Source organism: Argopecten irradians, chromosome 8 (genome assembly GCF_041381155.1).
Source record: "Argopecten irradians isolate NY chromosome 8, Ai_NY, whole genome shotgun sequence".
Taxonomy (NCBI): Eukaryota; Metazoa; Mollusca; class Bivalvia; order Pectinida; family Pectinidae; genus Argopecten; species Argopecten irradians.
The window spans coordinates 9,762,160-9,785,405 of record NC_091141.1 but is presented as its reverse complement, the minus strand read 5'-3'; the positions used below and the strand labels follow the sequence as shown (position 1 = coordinate 9,785,405).

At 36.0% G+C, this 23,246-nt stretch overlaps 1 protein-coding gene across 1 annotated transcript; it reads left to right on the top strand.

Moving 5' to 3' along the window:
* Positions 1–19,667: 19,667 nt before the first annotated feature.
* On the top strand, positions 19,668–23,246 carry LOC138328769 (acetylcholine receptor subunit beta-like 1). The gene has a single exon (XM_069275512.1). The coding sequence runs from the start codon at positions 19,873–19,875 to the stop codon at positions 21,241–21,243; it is 1,371 nt and encodes a 456-aa protein (XP_069131613.1). The 5' UTR covers positions 19,668–19,872; the 3' UTR covers positions 21,244–23,246.

Sequence of the window (23,246 nt, the reverse complement as noted above, 5' to 3'; positions counted from 1 at the left end):
AAGGGTCACACTTGAAAACGGGAAGAGTCTGTGTATTTTGGTAGTCACACTTGAAAACGAGAGGAATATTTACATTGCTAGGATCACACTTGAAAACGGGAGGAGTCTGTACATTTTGGAGGTCACACCTGAAAATAAATGGAGTCTGTATATTGTTAGGGTCATATTTGAAAACTGGAAGATCTGTATATTGTTGAGGTCACATTTGAAAACGGAAGGAGTCTGTATATTGTAAGGGTCAAATTTGAAACAGGGTGGAGTTTGTGTGTTGTTAGCGTCACATTTGAAAACGGATGGAGTTTGTGTGTTGCGGAGGTCACACTTGAAAACGGGAGGAGTCTGTATATTGTGTGGGTCACATTTAAAGAGGGATGGAGTCCAGATATTGTGGAGGTCACATTTGAAACCGGGTGGAGTCTGTATTTTGTGGAGGTCAAACTTGAAAACGGGAAGATTCGTATAATGTCGGGGTTACATTTAAAAACTGGTGGAGTCTGTATATTGTTAGGGTCACATTTGAAAACGGGTGGAGTCTGGATATTGTGGAGGTCACATTTGAAAACGGGTGGAGTCTGTATATCGTGAGGGTCACATTTGAAAACGGGTAGAGTCTATATATTGTGAGGGTCACATTTGAAAACGGGTAGAGTCTGTATATTGTGAAGGTCACATTTGAAAACGGGTGGAGTCTATATATTGTGAAGGTCCCATTTGAAAACGGGAGGAGTCTGTATGTTTTGGAGGTCACACTTGAAGATAAGTGGAGTCTGTATGTTGTTAGGGTCACATTTGAAAACGGGTGGAGTCTGTATGTTTTGGAGTTCACATTTGAAAACGGGTAGAGTCTGTATGTTTAAGAGGTCACAATTGAAACAGGTGGAGTCTGTATATTGTGAGGGTCACATTTGAAAATGGAAGGAGTCTGTATATTGTGAGGGTCACATTTGAAAACGGGTAGAGTCTATATATTGTGGAGGTCACATTTGAAAACGGTTGGAGTCTGTATATTGTGGATGTCACATTTGAAAATGGAAGGAGTCTATATATTGTGGAGGTCACATTTGTAAACGGGTGGAGTCTGTATATTCTGAGGGTCACATTTGAAAACGGGTGGAGTCTGTATATTGTTAGGGTCACATTTGAAAATGGGTAGAGTCTGTATATTCTAAAGGCCACCTTTGAAAACGGGAGGAGTCTGTATGTTTGGAGGTCACACTTGAAGATAAGAGGAGTCTGTATGTTGTTGTGGTCACATTTGAAAACGGGTGGAGTCTGTATGTTGTGGAGGTCTCATTTGATAACGGGAGGAGTCTGTATATTGTGGAGGTCACATTTAAAAACGGAGGAGTCTGTATATTGTGAGGGTCACATTTGAAAACGGGTGGAGTCCTGTATGTTTTGTGGAGTCACATTTGAAAATTAGGGCGGGGTGGAGTCTGTATGTTTTTAGGGTCACAGTTGAAAACGGGTGGAGTCTGTATGTTGGGAGGTCACACTTGAAAACGGGAGGAGTCTGTATATTGTGGGGTCACATTTGAAAACGGGAGGAGTCTGTATATTGTGGAGGTCACATTTGAAACCGGGTGGAGTCTGTATATTGTGGAGGTCACATTTGAAAACGGGAGAGTCTGTATATTGTGGAGGGTCACATTTGAAAACGGGTGGAGTCTGTATATTGTGAGGGTCACATTTGAAAACGGGTGGAGTCTGATATTGTGGAGGTCACATTTGAAAACGGGTGAGTCTGTATATTGTGAGGGTCACATTTGAAAACGGGAGAGTCTTATATTGTGGAGGTCACATTTGAAAACGGGTGGAGTCTGTATATTGTGAGGGTCACATTTGAAAACGGGTGGAGTCTGTATATTGTGGAGGTCACATTTGAAAACGGGTAGGAGTCTGTATGTTGTGGAGGTCACATTTGAAAACGGGTGGAGTCTGTATGTTGTGGAGGTCTCATTTGATAACGGGAGGAGTTTGTATATTGTGGAGGTCACATTTGAAAACGGGAGGAGTCTGTATATTGTGGAGGGTCACATTTTAAAAGGGATGGAGTCTGTATATTGTGGAGGTCACATTTGAAAACGGGTGGAGTCTGTATTTTGTGGAGGTCACATTTGAAAACGGTAGAGTCTGTATATTGTGGAGGTCACATTTGAAAACGGGTGGAGTCTGTATATTGTGAGGGTCACATTTGAAAACGGGTGGAGTCTGTATATTGTGGAGGTCACATTTGAAAACGGGTGGAGTCTGTATATTGTGGAGGTCACATTTGAAAACGGGAGGAGTCTGTATATTGTGGAGGTCACATTTGAAAACGGGTGGAGTCTGTATATTGTGAGGGTCACATTTGAAAACGGGTGGAGTCTATATATTGTGGAGGGTCACATTTGAAAAATGGGTTTGAGTCTGTATATTGTAAGGGTCACATTTGAAAACGGGTGGAGTCTGTATATTGTGGAGGTCACATTTGAAAACGGGTTGAGTCTGTATATTGTGGAGGTCACATTTGAAAACGGGTGGAGTCTGTATATTGTGGAGGTCACATTTGAAAACGGGTGGAGTCTGTATATTGTGGAGGTCACATTTGAAAACGGGAGGAGTCTGTATATTGTGGAGGTCACATTTGAAAACGGGTGGAGTCTGTATATTGTGGGGTCACATTTGAAAACGGAAGGAGTCTGTATATTGTTGGAGGTCACATTTGAAAACGGGTGGAGTCTGTATATTGTGGAGGTCACATTTGAAAACGGGTGGAGTCTGTATATTGTGGAGGTCACATTTGAAAACGGGTGGAGTCTGTATATTGTGTGAGGTCACATTTGAAAACGGGTGGAGTCTGTATATTGTGGAGGTCACATTTGAAAACGGGTGGAGTCTGTATATTGTGAGGTCACATTTGAAAACGGGTGGAGTCTGTATATTGTGGAGGTCACATTTGAAAACGGGTAGAGTCTGTATATTGTGGAGGTCACATTTGAAAACGGGTAGGAGTCTGTATATTGTGGAGGTCACATTTGAAAACGGGTGGAGTCTGTATATTGTAGGGGTCACATTTGAAAACGGGTGGAGTCTGTATATTGTGGGGTCACATTTGAAAACGGGTGGAGTCTGTATATTGTGGAGGTCACATTTGAAAAACGGGAGGAGTCTGTATATTGTGGGGTCACATTTGAAAACGGGTAGAGTCTGATATATTTGTGGAGGTCACATTTGAAAACGGAGGAGTCTGTATATTGTGGAGGTCACATTTGAAAATGGGGAGTCTGTATATTGTGAGGGTCACATTTGAAAACGGGTGGAGTCTATATATTGTGAGGGTCACATTTGAAAACGGGAGGAGTCTGTATATTGTGGAGGGTCACATTTGAAAACGGGTGGAGTCTGTATATTGTGGAGGTCACATTTGAAAACGGGTGGAGTCTGTATATTGTGGAGGTCACATTTGAAAACGGGTGGAGTCTGTATATTGTGGAGGTCACATTTGAAAACGGGTGGAGTCTGTATATTGTGGAGGTCACATTTTGAAAACGGGAGGAGTCTGTATATGTGTTTGGAGGTCACATTTGAAAACGGGTGGAGTCTGTATATTGTTGAGGTCACATTTGAAAACGGGTGGAGTCTGTATATTGTGGAGGTCACATTTGAAAACGGGTGGAGTCTGTATATATTGTGGAGGTCACATTTGAAAAGCCATTGCCAATCCATGTATTAAACGTATGCCATTGATATTGCTTCGCGCATGCGCAATCTGCGCCACATGTCACACTTTGAAAACGGTCACAAATGAAAAGTGCCACACAGGTCCGAACATTGAAAAGGGACCCACGTATTTTTGAACCACGGGTATTTTTAATATTGAAAAATCTTGACATGTTTGATTGTTGGTTCAAATGTAACTGAAATTTTGGCGTCACATTTTATAACGACCCCCGTTGAAAAATAGGACACCGTTGAATTGACCCAATAATATTTGTTTTTGTCACAAAACGAACCATGGACATACTGAATAACATGTTTTAAAGGGTCTGACAGGGAAATCCCCAAAATGATCTTAATTAGTTGGTCACACATAAGAAACAAAACATTCACATGATTTCATTACTTTATAAGTGGTGTGAGTCCTTTACAAAATACATGTACATGTACTAAAAGATTTATACAATAAGCAACGTTCACAAAAATTTTGACACAATATTACATCAGGGTCCACATGAAAACGGAGGGGTCTGTACACATTGACACATCACCCATATCATATCAAACAAAAATAAACATAAACAACATGATAATGGAGGTCACATTTACAACACACCACATTTACAAAGTCTGTACATATACAACACCACCTAACAAAAACAAGTACAAGTATACACAACAATTTCATCAACACATGTTGAAAACACACAGGAATAGTCACATATACAAAACAACATTACAACCATGAAAACGACAAAGAAAATTTACAACACCACCCAAAACAACACAATAAACATATTGTGTAACAACACATACACACGAAAAATATTGGACAATCTTTCATAACACAACACAAAATACACAACTTGATTTATCACAACAAAACACATCCACACACAACATACAAAAACGGGAAGTGTCATGTAATCACATAACACAACAACAATACGTTGATTGTTCTGTAATAACTTGTATACAAAAACACAACACCCGACAACCACATACTTGAAAACAAATGTTCGAAAAACACATCACAAAACATCACGCAACACGGAACAATCTTGAACACAACACACATATAAAATAGATGGGAGTCTACACAATTTGGGTCAACTAAACACAAAAACTCGAGTTATATTTTTACAACAACATCAAGTCTAACATTTATACGCAGAACAAAACAAAACTGATCCATAACGGAGGATATATAATACATGGTATTCTTGTATTGGGAATAAATATATAAACAATTCTGAATATCTGAATAACGTTAAATCGTTCGAAAATATAATCGAGTCTAATAATTCATTTTTTAAAAACAAATTATTGTATTATTCTAATAGTTACGATTTCCTTGTGACGTGTGACGAGGATGATAACACATAAAAACTTGTAACGATTTACTGTTAAAAGGGTATTCGCTTCAAGGCGTCGAAATAAAATTAAAATTTTCCTAAGCAACGAAAAATAATATAATAACCGAAAGGGTTCAATGGTAAGAAGTTCCCAAAACCCATGAAGTTAGCACGAAACATGACTGATCACCGAGAGCATCATGATCCTAGCATTTCTGATAGCAATCGCATAATTTTACAGTAATCATTTTTGTCTAGTGCTCATATTATGCTTAAAATTATAATAATAATTTCTTGTCAAGTCCAAACGAATGAGGGTCCCTGTTATACTTGTAAATCATAACATATGGCAGATTAATTTCCTGCAGAAAAGAGTCCCTTGCAGAAGACTTCCAACTCAATAACCTATTAGAATTGTCTCTAGTATTGTCGCACCTTTATCAGTTTTAAATCATTCTTGTCCAATTCTATCCTCATTCATCCCCAATATAGACAGATACATGAATAGCATCAACAAACACGCCTGATTTAACCAGAAATCTCATTACCTGTTTAAAGGAATCCTCATGGATTTTTTTCAGTGTTCTGGACATCCAAATAAAGCTCTACCTATCTTTATTTCAATTACGGTGTATACTTCTGATCCATACTAACAATATTGCTATAGTCGGAATGGGTTTAAATACATTTGTCAATATTAATCATTTTCGGATTATCCTTACGAGTAATGTATTTTTATTCAGTACATAAATAGTCCCCTCGGTACCCTGGGGTATAAGGCCTTACACGTATGTAAAAGATATTATTTAGAGTTAATAACGCCTCTCAATAGCCAGATCTGGACTAGATTTGGAGTCATCAATCACAAACAAGCAGGGTGTCAATCCAGTAAATGAATTGGTTCAAACTTTGGCACCAATTAATAGATTAATGATTTTTTCACTATAATCACTTTTTATCTAAAATAGTTTATCAGTTTAGACTCTTTGATGAAAATGTTTGCCATTATCTTCACCTTTACCTCTATCAAACCCAGGGTTCATTGTCACACTGTAACACACCCTGGGACAGGAATTACCTTTTCGTATGAGACCAAACCTCCGAAAATGTCACCTACTCATTTAGGAATATCTCAATAAGAAGTCTAGAGCTATTGTTTTGGGAAACTCTTTAGACCATTTGGTAGATGTTTGATAAGAGATCCGACGTTCTGTAATGGTTTGTCCTATTTAGTAGATAAAGATATGTGTTAGTATGGCGAACTTCTGTAGCAGAAATTCTTGACGATATTTGGCTTGAAACTACAAATGCATTTACAAGAAAAATGTGTATCGAATTATTTGCAAATATTAAAGTGAACAGTCGGGCAAGGATGGCTAAAGTCGGTAAAAATGGTGTGAATGTATCCAGTAAAATTTCTTATGAAATAGAAAAATAAAATCTCTCGTCAAAATCTGTCTCCGTACGAAGAAATTAATTTAAAGTATAGGAATCCTAAAACGTCCTCCCGGCTGACTATGTCCGTGGTTACATTTCCACGCAGCCTCGCTTTCAATGCTTTCAACTTTTCTTTATTTCAATGGTCAGAACTGGGAAACGTAAGCAGAACTTGACCGTCGTATTAATATGTGAGAACTTTTGGAAGGCCAATGAACGCATTTAGACTGGTTTTCTTTGCCCGACTATTCACTTTAAGATAAAGAAAGTTATCCATAATGTAGTTATTATATTTGTTGTGTTTACATACGACAAAAGTAACCCTAACAATCACATCAAGCAAATAATTAATTATTGAATCATTTCTTAAACATTAAACATAGTTTCACACGTTTTGTCATCACGGGCTACAGGGCCATGGCACAAATTCCCAACCAGTGATCAATGTAGATCACGTGCCCAAGGGACTTGACACGAATTGACAACAAATGGTCAATATAGATATTATTATAGTATACTATTATACAGATATATAATGACAATTGGTTGAAAATGCCTGCCAAGTCCCTGTGGCACGTGCTATGTTTATTTGAGGTTTCTCTCAAAGCATCAGTACGACGTTGGTCCCCTTTTAATATATAGTCGGTTTATTGGATAGAACCGGATACCACAACTTATAAATTGAACATATAACTAGGTTGTAGTATTTTGAAATTCTCCTTGTTATTCGAGCTGTTAACACCACTTTCAAACGATTTACATGTAAATAGCTTTGTGTAATATAATCTATTAATTAATAACAGCTATTGCATCTAGTAAATGAATATTAGTACACTGGGCTCCGCATGATGTCGAAAATAGTATATGTATAAAATGTCTTTATTGTTTCTGTCATATTACTCATCGGAAACAATTAGTCATGTTCAGAAGAATTGACAGATTGATATTTCTATTTCATAATAATTTTAACGCTAATTACACCCAATGAATCGGTATTGATTTCGTCTTGCTGTCCAAATTTAACTTCCAGTGAATGTTTCGAGAAATGCATATATTGTTCTATTTACAGCACTGGTGATATAAGGTTTTTGTTTTTCTCCCCAATATCGACCAACTACTCTGGCCGGGACGCGTGATAGTCTACAAAAGTACATATAATATTTCATGCTTCTGCTTGAGGGGCGGGGCCAAAAGGGGTCAATTTGTCTATTTCCATATAAACGACTTCTACTTTGAAACTAAACATGGGATAGCACCCATAATGCAATGGTAGCACCCTTATAGGGTTGGGATTCAAAATTGTACAAATGATTGGGCTGACCCCCGGGTGCCGGAGGGGCGGAGTCAAAAGGGGTCAATTTGGTTATTTTAATATAAACGACTTCTTCTTTGAAACTAAGCATGAGATACCACTCAAACGCAATAGTAGCATTTTATAGGGTCGGGATTCAAAATTGTACAAATGATGGGCTGACCCCCCGGGGGCCTGAGGGGCGGGGCCAAATGGGGCCACTTTGGCTTTTTCCATATAAACGACTTCTTCTCTGAAGCTAAGCACGGAGGAGCACCCATAATGTAATGGTAGCATCCTTATAGGGTGGGGATTCAAAACTGTACAAATGATGGGGCTAACCCTCCGGGGGTCTGAGGGGCGGGGTCAGAAGGGATCAATTTGGCTATTTCCATATAAATGACTTCTTCTCTGCAACTAAGCATAGAAGAGCACCCAGAATGCACTGAAAGCATCCTTATAGGGCGAGGATTTGAAATTGTAAAAATGATAGGGCTGACCCCCGGGGTCTTAGACACGGGTCCAAAAAGGTCAATTAGGCTACTATTTTTCATATAAATTACTTCCTCTCTGAACCTATATATTGGATAGCATATTTGTAAGGTATCTATAGCATCATTATATGGTTGTGTTTAAAAATTAAACCAATTTTAGAGTTAATTTTGTTAATTTTTCTGATTGTAAGAGTCTTTGTGATAATAACTAAAAAAGACCCTCTGGGCCTCTTGTTAATATTTTTGGATAATAAGCACCTCCCTATTTGCCAGAAAGTGTTTTTTTGTAGTTTGAATATGCTGATTCTTATTACGGACCACATGGTCAATATCCTAATTATAAACTGTATTTTCACTTGATGAACCATTTATTCATCTATTTTATATTCTCGATAAATATAACTGACAATTTATTCAGTTTCTCTTCTTTGGCAACCATTATCCACTTACACGTTTTAAAACACTTCCACCTTACCCAAGCATCTCTCCACCATAAAACACTTCACCTTACCCACGAACCTCACCCATATAAAATATTTTCAAACCCCCTACGCATCTATCTCCCATAAAACACTTTCACCTCAACCAAGCATCTCTCCCACATTAAAGTGAACAGTCGGGCGAGGATGGCTAAAGTCGGTAAAAATGGTGTGAATGTATCCAGTATAATTTCTTATGAAATGGAAAAATAAAATCTCTCGTCAAAATCTGTCTGCGTACGAAGAAATTAATTTAAAGTATGGAAATTCTAAAACGTCCTCCCGGCTGACTATGTCCGTGGTTACATTTCCACGCAGCCTCGCTTTCAATGCTTTCAACTTTTCTGTACTTTAAGGGCTCTACTATGCACTACCGTGATGATCGCCATTTTTATTGCAATCATCATTTTCATTACGCAAATAAACTTTTAAGTGATGTTGACATATCCATCAGGAAAGACAGACAAGGTGAACTCGAACACAAAAATGTCATGTATATATACATATACTAAGTACAAAGTTCAGTGTAGTTTGATATTTCCCCACATGTTTGATAATTAATATTTTAACACGAATTTTAAATTTTCAAGCATTGTGAGCACTTTTCTCAGCACTTCGGAATGAATGTAAATAAATGTATTTTGATCTGAAATAACATTAAAACTTAAAAACCTATAATTACAAGAAAACAATTTTGAAAAAGTGAGAATTCCTGTAAAAGTATCTTTTAAGACATCGAGCACAAAATTAGTATTTTTAATGAAACCTGTCTAAGTTATTAGTTAATTACTTAATCGAGTGGTATGAAATGGTCCTATTGTGAAATCCATGTTCTCTTAAAGATGCTCCACTGCTGATAAATGGTATTTTTTCTCTGTCAAAAACCAAAGCAGACTGTTAATATTTTTCTATAGTTACAAAAGTTACTTGCTTAACACCATTACCATCTACTCCAAGATAAAAATAGTTAAAATAATTAATTGCATCCAGAAAAAATTCTGTAGTGCTTTGTCTTATATGGAATGAAGAACTGGTACTGGTTACTCATGTACCTAAAGCAAAATAAGACATTTTAGATTATTTCTGTGTTATTTAGACTATATGATTATACATCAATTATTGTTCAAATGATGAGTATTGTTTATGCTCTGTCGGCAGTGGAGCATCATTAAGCTGTTTGAGGTTATGTAAACTTTAGTTTGTATATTTACATTGTATCAAGTTATCTCCACATATTTACACAGATTTATATATAGCCATTAATTGACTTAATTAAAAGATAACACACTGGAAATGTCAATTAATTATAAGACCTTCAAAGAAAATGTGAAGTCATACAATTGTTGCTTTAAAGATTGTCAATTTTTCATAAAACAGGTTAAATAGACCATTTATTTAATTGTGATATTATTTATATATATACTATAGGTATTTACATTGTAGGTACTATTTGTATATATTGGTAGATATGTGTGTATAATGAACACCTTAAGAATGGAATTGGTATGATTGTAGTATTGAGTGAAAGAGGGAGAAACCAATGCATATCTTGCCTTGAAAAGGATGACGTTTTAGTCATTTTATAACTGAGGTGCTTTTTCATAAACACAAACAAATAGCTTACTTAATCTTAGCCTTTGGATCAAAGTGAACCCTTGTAGATTTTTTTGAATTGCAGTTGTAATATAATTACATCACATGAATATTTGCTATTTGTATATTTTGAACTTTTCTTTGGATATTTTCCTCAAATCTAAGATGGCTGCCATGAACTCTTTTTCCTAATTGGTTGTGCTTTAGCTGTTTATGTTTTGGCTCTTGCATCACAGGAATATTTGCTATTTGTATATTTTGAACTTTTCCTTGGATTTTCCCCCCAAATTGATTTGAAATCCAAGATGTCTACCATGAACTCTTGTTCTTGTTTGGTTGTGCTTTAGCTGTTTATTTTTAAGTTGTAATTTCACATCTTTGATAGCCTAGCTTATTCCATACAGACACAGTTTCAGGAGAGATTCATTTTGATTTGAGTTATCTGTGGTTAGAAGGTTTCATGATTTCATAGAAGAGATATTCAGATACAAGATGGCGAGTCCAATAAATGTTCTGTCAGTTTAATTGTAGTATGTGTGATAATTTATACTCAATATCTAGTCATAGTAGAAGTTCACTTGTTTTTTAGCAACTTTTCAAAGTGCCTCATCGTACTAAACATATTACCAAATATTATTTGTTTTATTTTTTAATGCAAAGTAAGTAACAGGGGAACTTGACATAAATTATCAACGAATTTAACGTCGGGTGGATAAAAGCTTGTCAAATCAAATAATAAGATATTGCATACATGATGTTTTTTAATTTCTTTTTAATGCAATTTTAAACCTATTCTATTTACTGCATTTGATAATCAAGATATACACTGCCCTCCAAAATTTCTGTTACATGTGCATTTTAACAAATCTACATAAAGTAGAGAAATGTGTAAACGATGTTATTACAAGTATCTGTTAATATTATACATTGTATATCAGCTGTTTATATTATACATTGTATATCAGCTGTTTATATTATACATTGTATATCAGCTGTTTATATTATACATTGTATATCAGCTGTTTATATTATACATTGTATATCAGCTGTTTATATTATACATTGTATATCAGCTTATTTATTTTCTCTAACTCATTAATTGCATTTTTGAGAGTTTTCTTAGAAATAAATTGTCAGCAAATTTTAACTTTTGTGTAACAGAACTTTTGAAGGACATTCAGGGCAGAGAGTATAATCTCCTGCAGATGGAAAACAAAGGGAGCTAACTCCGAAAGCCTAGCGAGAGGTGGGGCTCATAGATTCACATAAATATGTGGTACTAGGTAATAAACAAAGAAGAGAAGAATCAAGTAATCTTTGTACATTGGTTGTGTAGAAGATGATTTGTATATAATTAGTGACTAATTGTTCCTGTGTATGGAGGTCTGAAGTTTATAATGAGAGTATCATCTATATAAATATATAGATATATCTAATTATAAGTACAAGGCTGATATATAATGGGAGCCTGTCTGCCGAGTATGTTTCTACAATAAGAATTCTATATTTTTCATTGCATTAACGAATTTAGTACCATACCAGTTTACCACAAGATATTCTAAGATAAATGATGTAAACATCACCTGTTCACTTAAAAAAAGTTATTCAGTAGATCCAAATTTATTACTTGCCAGTTTATATTGAAGTTGCAATAATGTCAAGTAAGTGGTCAAAACTCCTCTAATATCTGTTGTTTAGTAAGTGGCCTAAAATACACTAGTATCTACTCTAGTATCTGTTGTTTTGTAAGTGGCCTAAAACTCCGCTAATATCTTGTTTAGTAAATGGCCTAAAACTCCTCTAGTATCTGTTGTTTAGTAAATGGCCTAAAACTCCTCTAATATCTGTTGTTTAGTAAGTAGTCTGAAAAAATGACCCTTTGCATCTGTTAAGTGACACATTCACAGGCAATTATTTTTAATGTACAAATAACGCAAATTACACTTGAAGCCGGGACAAAAAGTGGACATCATGTAAAAATGTCTAAATTCACGTGAACATATTAATAAGAAGAAGTGTTGTACGGTTTATCTCTCTGTATCTGTGATCTAGTATATATGTTACGCTGTTTCTCTGTACACCCTGGTTTGATGTACCATGTGTTTTCTGCTATATCACAGACATACCTACCTGTACACGTATTTATGATATAAACCACTCACTGTATTACATGTATGATGATTGCGTACTGATTTTCTATACTGTGTATATAAATGATTTTAAAAAGATTCTTAGAAATGTAAATGTATGGGACATCAAAAATTAATATTGTTACAATGAAATAAATATATTTATACATTATGTTCTCTTTGTTATTTTCTTACAATCAAAACTCCTTCACTGTCTTACCTAGGATGTTCTGGTCTGAATGAAAGCGGGTATCGGAATAACGAAAGCGGGTATCGGAATAACGAAAGCGGGTATCGGAATAACGAAAACAGGTATCGGAATAGTAATTTCCTTCAAAACCAAAGCTACCTATTTGTTGAATCAGCAGTACATTGTTTGGTGGCGATGAAGCAGACTACTTTTAAAATGAATTGTAGTCAACATCCTCTGTCAAAAATCACCACAGTATGTCCTGATAAAGGGTTCAGATAGGACGCAGCAAAATCGATCTTGTGCTTCTGACCAACTATCGAAAGTCTTGATACGGACAGATTGAAAACTTAGTCTTTACATTATATTTTTTTCTGGTTAAATCAATTGTTTGACCTCGGACAGCTACAGCAATTTGGGGATGCAGGGATGATATAGACCTTACCCGACGGCCGAAATCCTCACCGACATTGTACGAATAAAAATTGGAAATAATAAAATATAAATAAATAAATGTGGAAGTGTGTTCGAAAATCATCACCGACATTCGCCAGACAAATCTAGGTCAAAGTATGGCTGGCAAATAAATCTGATTCATATAGAACAAGGGAATCAGCTGTTAACTAAACAAATATCATTATGACTGACTAATTACACAGACCAAGGAATATTGTGATCAGCCGTTAAAAGAAAAGTGATGAAAATTTCAGTAATATAAGCATACGCTTTATTTTATCCTTTCACATACAATAATTATGGCAGTGTAACAAAAGTTTGGTATTTATGTGGGTCATCTCGTCTAATCGGATGTTTATCCGATATAAATATTAACTAAAATGAAGACTGCTCGTGATCATTGGAAGCAGAAATACTGCAAATGCTTTGATGTTACAATTGTAAGTAGGTTGCGAAAGGTGAGATTAATGTTCTATTAACACCCAGGGTCATTCCAATTGTTTACAGTGAAGTGCATGTATTAGGGGATTAGTACATGCGTGTTCTTTTCTGCGACTCTCTGTGATAATAAAACCTTTGCCCTTCTAAGTGTTATCTCACTGAAGGTTGCCGCCAGAGATACAGATCAAGCCCATTCCATACGGAATTGTATCATAGCGGCAACGGCAAACCAGTCGTCCCACGCCCTTAATGATGAATGTTATAAGCAGAAACAGAAATTGTCGCGGCGAAGGGACACAATCAGACTCTATGTTGTATAAATCATTATGTTTGACAATGCAAATTTTCTGCATTATGTCATTTAAAGAAAAAAAATTGTTTTGACCTAATATAGCATCGCTTCAATCTGTGAAATGTTACATTGATTGCAATGGAAGAACTAAATAAAATACCAATCAGGATGTTTCGTTGTCAATGCGCATCAATCACGACTCAAGATATAGGTTATCTCGCGACTGGAGAAATAGATTATCTCCCTGTAAAAGATCAGAAAAAAATGTCATGTTTGGTTCTAATAGTTACGATTTCCTTGTGACGTGTGACGAGGATATACCACATAAAAAACTTTTTACGATTTACTGTTAAAAGGGTATTCGCTTCAAGGCGTCGAAATAAAATTAAAATTTTCCTAAGCAATGAAAAATAATATAATAACCGAAAGGGTTCAATGGTAAGAAGTTCCCAAAACCCATGAATTTAGTACGAAACATGACTGATCACCGAGAGCATCATGATTCTATTCCCCGCATGATTCTTTAATGATCCTAGCATTTCTGATAGCAATCGCATAATTTTACAGTAATCATTTTTGGCTAGTGCTCATATTATGCTTAAAATTATAATAATTTTCTTGTCAAGTCCAAACGAATGAGGGTCCCTGTTATACTTGTAAATCATAACATATGGCAGATTAATTTCCTGCAGAAAAGAGTCCCTTGCAGAAGACTTCCAACTCAATAACCTATTAGAATTGTCTCTAGTATTGTCGCACCTTTATCAGTTTTAAATCATTCTTGTCCAATTCTATCCTCATTCATCCCCAATATAGACAGATACATGAATAGCATCAACAAACACGGCCTGATTTAACCAGAAATCTCATTACCTGTTTAAAGGAATCCTCATGGATTTTTTTCAGTGTTCTGGACGTCCAAATAAAGCTCTACCTATCTTTATTTCAATTACGGTGTATACTTCTGATCCATACTAACAATATTGCTATAGTCGGAATGGGTTTAAATACATTTGTCAATATTAATCATTTTCGGATTATCCTCACGAGTAATGTATTTTTATTCAGTACATAAATAGTCCCCTCGGTACCCTCGGGTGTAAGGCCTTACACGTATGTAAAAGATATTGTTTAGAGTTAATAACGCCTCTCAATAGCCAGATCTGGAGTAGATTTGGAGTCATCAATCACAAACAAGCAGGATGTCAATCCAGTAAATGAATTGGTTCAAACTTTGGGACCAATTAATAGATTAATGATTTTTTCACTATAATCACTTTTTATCTAAAATAGTTTATCAGTTTAGACTCTTTGATGAAAATGTTTGCCATTATCTTCACCTTTACCTCTATCAAACCCAGGGTTCATTGTCACACTGTAACACACCCTGGGACAGGAATTACCTTTTCGTATGAGACCAAACCTCCGAAAATGTCACCTACTCATTTAGGAATATCTCAATAAGAAGTCTAGAGCTATTGTTTTGGGAAACTCTTTAGACCATTTGGTAGATGTTTGATAAGAGATCCGACGTTCTGTAATGGTTTGTCCTATTTAGTAGATAAAGATATGTGTTAGTATGGCGAACTTCTGTAGCAGAAATTCTTGACGATATTTGGCTTGAAACTACTAATGCATTTACAAGAAAAATGTGTATCGAATTATTTGCAAATATTAAAGTGAACAGTCGGGCAAGATTGGCTAAAGTCGGTAAAATGGTGTGAATGTATCCAGTAAAATTTCTTATGAAATAGAAAAATGAAATCTGTCGTCAAAATCTGTCAGCGTACGAAGAAATTAATTTAAAGTATAGGAATCCTAAAACGTCCTCCCGGCTGACTATGTCCGTGGTTACATTTCCACGCAGCCTCGCTTTCAATGCTTTCAACTTTTCTTTATTTCAATGGTCAGAACTGGGAAACGTAAGCAGAACTTGACCGTCGTATTAATATGTGAGAACTTTTGGAAGGCCAATGAACGCATTTAGACTGGTTTTCTTTGCCCGACTATTCACTTTAAGATAAAGAAAGTTATCCATAATGTAGTTATTATATTTGTTGTGTTTACATACGACAAAAGTAACCCTAACAATCACATCAAGCAAATAATTAATTATTGAATCATTTCTTAAACATAGTTTCACACGTTTTGTCATCACGGGCTACAGGGCCATGGCACAAATTCCCAACCAGTGATCAATGTAGATCACGTGCCCAAGGGACTTGACACGAATTGACAACAAATGGTCAATATAGATATTATTATAGTATACTATTATACAGATATATAATGACAATTGGTTGAAAATGCCTGCCAAGTCCCTGTGGCACGTGCTATGTTTATTTGAGGTTTCTCTCAAAGCATCAGTACGACGTTGGTCCCCTTTTAATATATAGTCGGTTTATTGGATAGAACCGGATACCACAACTTATAAATTGAACATATAACTAGGTTGTAGTATTTTGAAATTCTCCTTGTTATTCGAGCTGTTAACACCACTTTCAAACGATTTACATGTAAATAGCTTTGTGTAATATAATCTATTAATTAATAACAGCTATTGCATCTAGTAAATGAATATTAGTACACTGGGCTCCGCATGATGTCGAAAATAGTACATATGTACATGTATAAAATGTCTTTATTGTTTCTGTCATATAACCCATCGGAAACAATTAGTCATGTTCAGAAGAATTGACAGATTGATATTTCTATTTCATAATAATTTTAACGCTAATTACACCCAATGAATCGGTATTGATTTCGTCTTGCTGTCCAAATTTAACTTCCAGTGAATGTTTCGAGAAATGCATATATTGTTCTATTTACAGCACTGGTGATATAAGGTTCTTGTTTTTCTCCCCAATATCGACCAACTACTCTGGCCGGGACGCGTGATAGTCTACAAAAGTACATATAATATTTCATGCTTCTGCTTGAGGGGCGGGGCCAAAAGGAGTCAATTTGTCTATTTCCATATAAACGACTTCTACTTTGAAACTAAATATGGGATAGCACCCATAATGCAATGGTAGCACCCTTATAGGGTGGGGATTCAAAATTGTACAAATGATGGGGCTGACCCCCGGGTGCCGGAGGGGCGGGGTCAAAAGGGGTCAATTTGGTTATTTTAATATAAACGACTTCTTCTTTGAAACTAAGCATGAGATACCACTCAAACGCAATAGTAGCATTTTTATAGGGTGGGATTCAAAATTGTACAAATGATGGGCTGACCCCCCGGGGGCCTGAGGGGCGGGGCCAAATGGGGCCACTTTGGCTTTTTCCATATAAACGACTTCTTCTCTGAAGCTAAGCACGGAAGAGCACCCATAATGCAATGGTAGCATCCTTATAGGGTGGGGATTGAAAACTGTACAAATGACGGGCTAACCCTCCGGGGGCCTGAGGGGCGGGGTCAGAAGGGATCAATTTGGCTATTTCCATATAAATGACTTCTTCTCTGCAACTAAGCATAGAAGAGCACCCAGAATGCACTGAAAGCATCCTTATAGGGCGAGGATTTGAAATTGTAAAAATGATAGGGCTGACCCCCGGGGTCTTAGACGCGGGGCCAAAAAGGTCAATTAGGCTACTATTTTTCATATAAATTACTTCCTCTCTGAACCTATATATTGGATAGCATATTTGTAAGGTATCTATAGCATCATTATATGCTTGTGTTTAAAAATTAAACCAATTTTAGAGTCAATTTTGTTAATTTTTCTAATTGTAAGAGTCTTTGTGATAATTTCTAAAAAAGACCCTCTGGGCCTGTTGTTAATATTTTTGGATAATAAGCACCTCCCTATTTGCCAGAAAGTTTTTTTGTAATTTGAATATGCTGATTCATATTACGGACCACATGGTCAATATCCTAATTATAAACTGTATTTTCACTTGATGAACCATTTATTCATCTATTTTATATTCTCGATAAATATAACTGACAATTTATTCAGTTTCTCTTCTTTGGCAACCATTATCCACTTACACGTTTTAAAACACTTCCACCTTACCCAAGCATCTCTCCACCATAAAACACTTCACCTTACCCACGAACCTCACCCATATAAAATATTTTCAAACCCCCTACGCATCTATCTCCCATAAAACACTTTCACCTCAACCAAGCATCTCTCCCACATTAAAGTGAACAGTCGGGCGAGGATGGCTAAAGTCGGTAAAAATGGTGTGAATGTATCCAGTATAATTTCTTATGAAATGGAAAAATAAAATCTCTCGTCAAAATCTGTCTGCGTACGAAGAAATTAATTTAAAGTATGGAAATTCTAAAACGTCCTCCCGGCTCACTATGTCCGTGGTTACATTTCCACGCAGCCTCGCTTTCAATGCTTTCAACTTTTCTGTACTTTATTGGTCAGAACTGGGAAACGTAAGCAGAACTTGACCGTCGTATTAATATGTGAGAACTTTTGGAAGGCCAATGAACATTTAGACTGGTTTTCTTTGCCCGACTATTCACTTTAAACACTTTTACCTCACCCATGCATCTCTCCCACGTAAAACACTTTCACATCACCCACGCATCTCTCCTATATTAAACACATACTTTTTACTCTATGAGTAGATCGTATCCCTGACGATAAAACAAATATTCCTACTCTTGGAAAGACACCAATGGGAAAGCTAGAGATTAAATCTTGTAATTGGAAACACTATCCATAATTACTCGGGAATACAGATAATATCGTGTGTGTGTGCTGTATCTATGGGCCCTGTTTCCGAGCGGATATTTACACAGTGGATTTAATTACAGTCAATGAATAAAGCATAGAGGAACTAACAGTAGCAATTTTCGGAACTTTTTGAAACATCATGATTAGAAAATGTATTATGTAAGATGGTCGTATTTATAACCGGGAGCAATGTACCAGGTACAGGTAAAGTTTATATGATGCTTAATGTCTCACAGAGGTTAATTCGTCAACGTTCTCAGTTAAAACTCGTCAACTATTGATAATTAATCGTGCGTATCATTGGCCCGTAATGAAAGTAAATATCATTTATCTATTTCATTATCTATAATCAATACGTCAGCTGACTTGATCAATTACTGAAATTAATTATGAATGAATGGCCATCAGAATTGTTTAACATAGAAGCAATTGTAGATGATTTAGGATTTGTTGGACGATTTAGGATTTCTTGGACATGACTAGAAATGATCTGGCGTTAAATCGATATATGCTTATGACAGATGATGTCAGGCCTATCTTAGATATAGTATCGATGAGTTATTTAGACCATAGTGGGTTTTACCTGGTCGAGAGATCGGAGACTTGATGCAGGATATATTCCTTCATTGAAGAGAACTATTATATCTGGACATGTAACAGTTTTACAATGGTGTCTAAACAACGAAGAGGTAACAAACAAGGATATTCAAACAGGAACTTGATAAACGAATTCTTTAATGGAATTTTTAGAATTCCACTCCAAAAGGAAATTCATCAGAATGACATCGCTAAACGCGATCATTTAGGATATGAACCACCTTTTTATATTTTTGTTTGCCTTTAAGAAAGGGTTAAATAGTGACAATTAATCATATTCTATTTTATCGAGATTAAAGGTTCATGAATGTGTTAACCGACTGCAATATATATAATATCATATATTCGCTACAGGGAGTCTACCGTGTATCACGTAATGTCAATAATACCAACTTGTGAAAGAATCGACTGATATTGTTGATACAATGGATTATATGCATTTACAATGTGAAAAGTTTTAAAGCGTTGTTAAATGGACTATTTCATTCATTTATATCAACTAAGAACTAAATAGACTAGTTGTGAGGACATTTCTCACGAACATGATATATTAAAATGTCAACACAAATGACTAAGTTTCAGAGTAGAATTGACAGGAGACATAGCATGTTACTTTTGAGCAGTACAAAAAGTGACTTCAATTAATTGGATGAGACATTTAATAAGGAATAATAGAAGAACATTCTGATTCTGCACACGTCGATTACCTAAACATAGCGATGGGGCCATGTAGTGCTCGTGATGTCAACGTCATAGTGATGACGTTATTCGCCGTGACGTCCTTAGTGGATGGATCATCCCTAACCGACGTGACCAAGTTACAGGCGGATTTACTAGTAGGATATAACAAATACCTGCGTCCTGCAGATATAACTGCCCAGCCAGTTTACGTCAACATTACGTATTATCTCGTTGGAATAAGAGATTTTGATGAAGTGACAGGAAAGTTTGCTGTGACTGCTTTCATGTCTGTGACGTGGGTTGATAGCCGTATGACATGGGACCCTACAGCTTACAACTCCACATACTACCTTCCGTTTGCTGGAAGTCAGGTGTGGAAGCCGAACATCATTCTTGTAAATCCATTCACTTCCGTGAGCAGAGTTGGGGAGGATTTCATGGAAATACGATATCTGTTTAATGGCGGCGCATCATGGTCACCCGGTGACGTCATGACTAGCGCGTGCGATATTGACGTCACGTATTATCCTTTTGACACACAGAAATGTGTTTTACGCATAATGCCATGGGGATCTCCAAGCTCTGAGATCGAGTTTCTTACTAATGCTGAAAACGCTGATCTGTCATTCTATGCGCCACACGGTACCTGGGACCTGATAGGAACTAAAACCGAGTCTGTCGTATCTGGTGGTTTGTCGTATTACAACGTCGAGATAACAATGGAAAGACGACCGTTGTTTTTTGTTGTCAACATCGTTTTACCCATTCTTTTCATGGCCTTTTTAAACTCCCTCGTCTTCATCTTACCAGTTGAGAGTGGTGAGCGAGTGTCGTACGCCATCACAGTTTTGCTCGCCATAGCGGTTTTCTTGACTCTAGTCGGGGACAACTTACCAAAGACGTCTCAGCCTATGTCTATTTTATGCTACTTCCTTTTGACTGACCTAATCATGAGTTCCGTCGTATCTATCGTCACCATTCTTGGATTGCGAATTTACTACATCGACGACCGACCTGTTCCTAGATGGCTTTGTCGCTTGGTCGTCTGCCTCAGCTGCGGATCTAACCGGAAACGAACGTCAACAGAACGTGTTACACCATCCCCGGATACTTTGTCGTCCCCTCATCTCAAGTTTGATGACGTTGTAGACAAGAAACCTTTTTCAAACAGAAAAATTGTCACCGGTAGGCGCCAGATTACTACAGTAATGAATGTGAAATCTCGGAATACAGATATCAGTGTATTTGACGAACAACCGGAAGTCCGACCGTTACCAGCGGAAGAGGAACCTTCCGTGACATGGAGACATGTGAACCACGCCATAGACAAAATCACGTTCGTGTCCTGTATGATTTGGATGGTTGTGATTTGTCTCGCATTTTTCGTAACCGTTTCTAATTCATCGTAACTTAAAGACATTGGAATAGCTCTTCTAAACAATGAATAGAAGGCTAGAATATGTCAATATAAAAATACTTGTTTATTGATGTGAAATGATATTGCTAGTGTATTCAGTCACAACATGTAAACATTAAGAGTTAACATGAAACGTAATTATCAATGATTGGGAATCATGGACGCCAAGTCGTATTTAAGACAATCACAAGGCTTGTTACAATCAATCGTTCTTTATGGAAATTACTGTAGAATTATTAGTTTGCAAAATATGGTTCTAAGTTCTATGTGTATCCCTGCGAGATGGTATTCATGACATCATGAATATTTATGAATGATTCATGAGCTTTCAAAAATATTAGCAGATTGTGGTTCATGAAAAAAAGTTCATGAATATTCATCAAATGACTCTCATGAACTATTCATGAAGTTTTATGAATCAATGAAACATTCATGATTGTTCATGACCAATGTGTCAAGAATTATTCAAGTTTTATTCATCTTAAAATGGAAGTTTTGGAACATTAGTGAACGGATTATTCCATTCCTGGATTTCTTTAAGCACAGATGAACACTTTCAGTAAGTTTTGATTTATCTGCAGTTTTTCAACATGAAATTGTTGCACATACATATTGCTATAGTGTTCATGAATAAATATTGGTTTGTGAAATTTTGTCAAATGTTATTGAATGAAATTGCTAATATAAACTATCATGCTTTACAACTATAGGTTTATTTTGGACATATACTCATTTACTTGGAATGTATGATGAAATTAATTGCTGCGTATCGCTGCAAACAGATTTTGTTAGCACTTATTTGTGGCAGTATGAAAATATAATGAATACAGTAAACTGTTGGTGATTTCATGTTAAACTCTGATGTTATATATTAATATATGGAGTATTCCCATTGTCATAAGAACTTGTTTCATCAAATATCAAATTGATTCCAATAGAATTGTCATTGGTTTGATAGCAAATTTCAATTCTGGACCCACAGTAGAGTTTGTGAAAATATGATGTTGCTGACTTCAACTTGCATTTTTTAAACTTCATGAACATGACTCAAGTTCATGAATAGTCATGAATTGTTCCAGTTCATGAAGATTTATGAATATTCATGAATTGTTTGTACATACTACTGCGAGTTGTAGTTCATGAATAACTCATGTATTATCAAGAATAAATATCATGATCATTCATGATGGTTTTAAGTTCATAAATATTCTTAAAATATTTTTGATGAATTTTCATGAATGGATTGTTCATGAATGGATTGTTCATGAATGTTCATGATTTCATGAACAAAAGAGATTCATGAACGTTCATGAATTCGTGAATGAAAGAATTCATGAATGTTCGTGAAATATTTTTTTCCCTAAATTATTCATAAAGTTTTAAGTTCATGAGTTGCATGAAAATATTCATGAATAATTGAAGAATATTCATGAATTATTCATAAATGTTCATGAATTATTCATCAACGTCTCGCAGGGGTTATTTGTACAACGTATCTTTATATTTCCATTGCAGTCCTTCTATGTTATCTTTCCAAAAACAATCTGCATTCATATAGTATATGAACTTAAAACGCTTATTATTACGCCATTTTCATTGTGACGTCACAATTGTCGTGCCAGCGATCACGGAAAACGGCTGTTCAAATGACTGTTCCATCCATGACGATAACGAAAGATTTATTCATTATAGATGCAAAATCCCTTTGGATTTCATCATAAAATTGTAACCAAATGTAAATATAAGCATTTACCATATTGCAGTTGTCAATCATAGCCTATGTGAATGCCAACTGAACTGAGGCAAATTCAACATGAAGCGCGCTTCATGGATTTGCCTGTCCAGTTTGCATTCATATTGGCTGTGAATGCCAGAATTTGCCTCTGTCCAGTTTGCATTCATATTGGCTATGAATGCCAACTGAAAGACGTTCAATGCTTAAATGTTGACCTAAACCAAATTGCTTGAAAGTGATCTAATTGTTTGTGATGTTAA

What these genes read in the sequence shown, in the direction of transcription:
- LOC138328769 (XM_069275512.1), top strand. Translation starts at nt 19,873, where the DNA reads ATGGGGCCATGTAGTGCTCGTGATGTCAACGTCATAGTGATGACGTTA.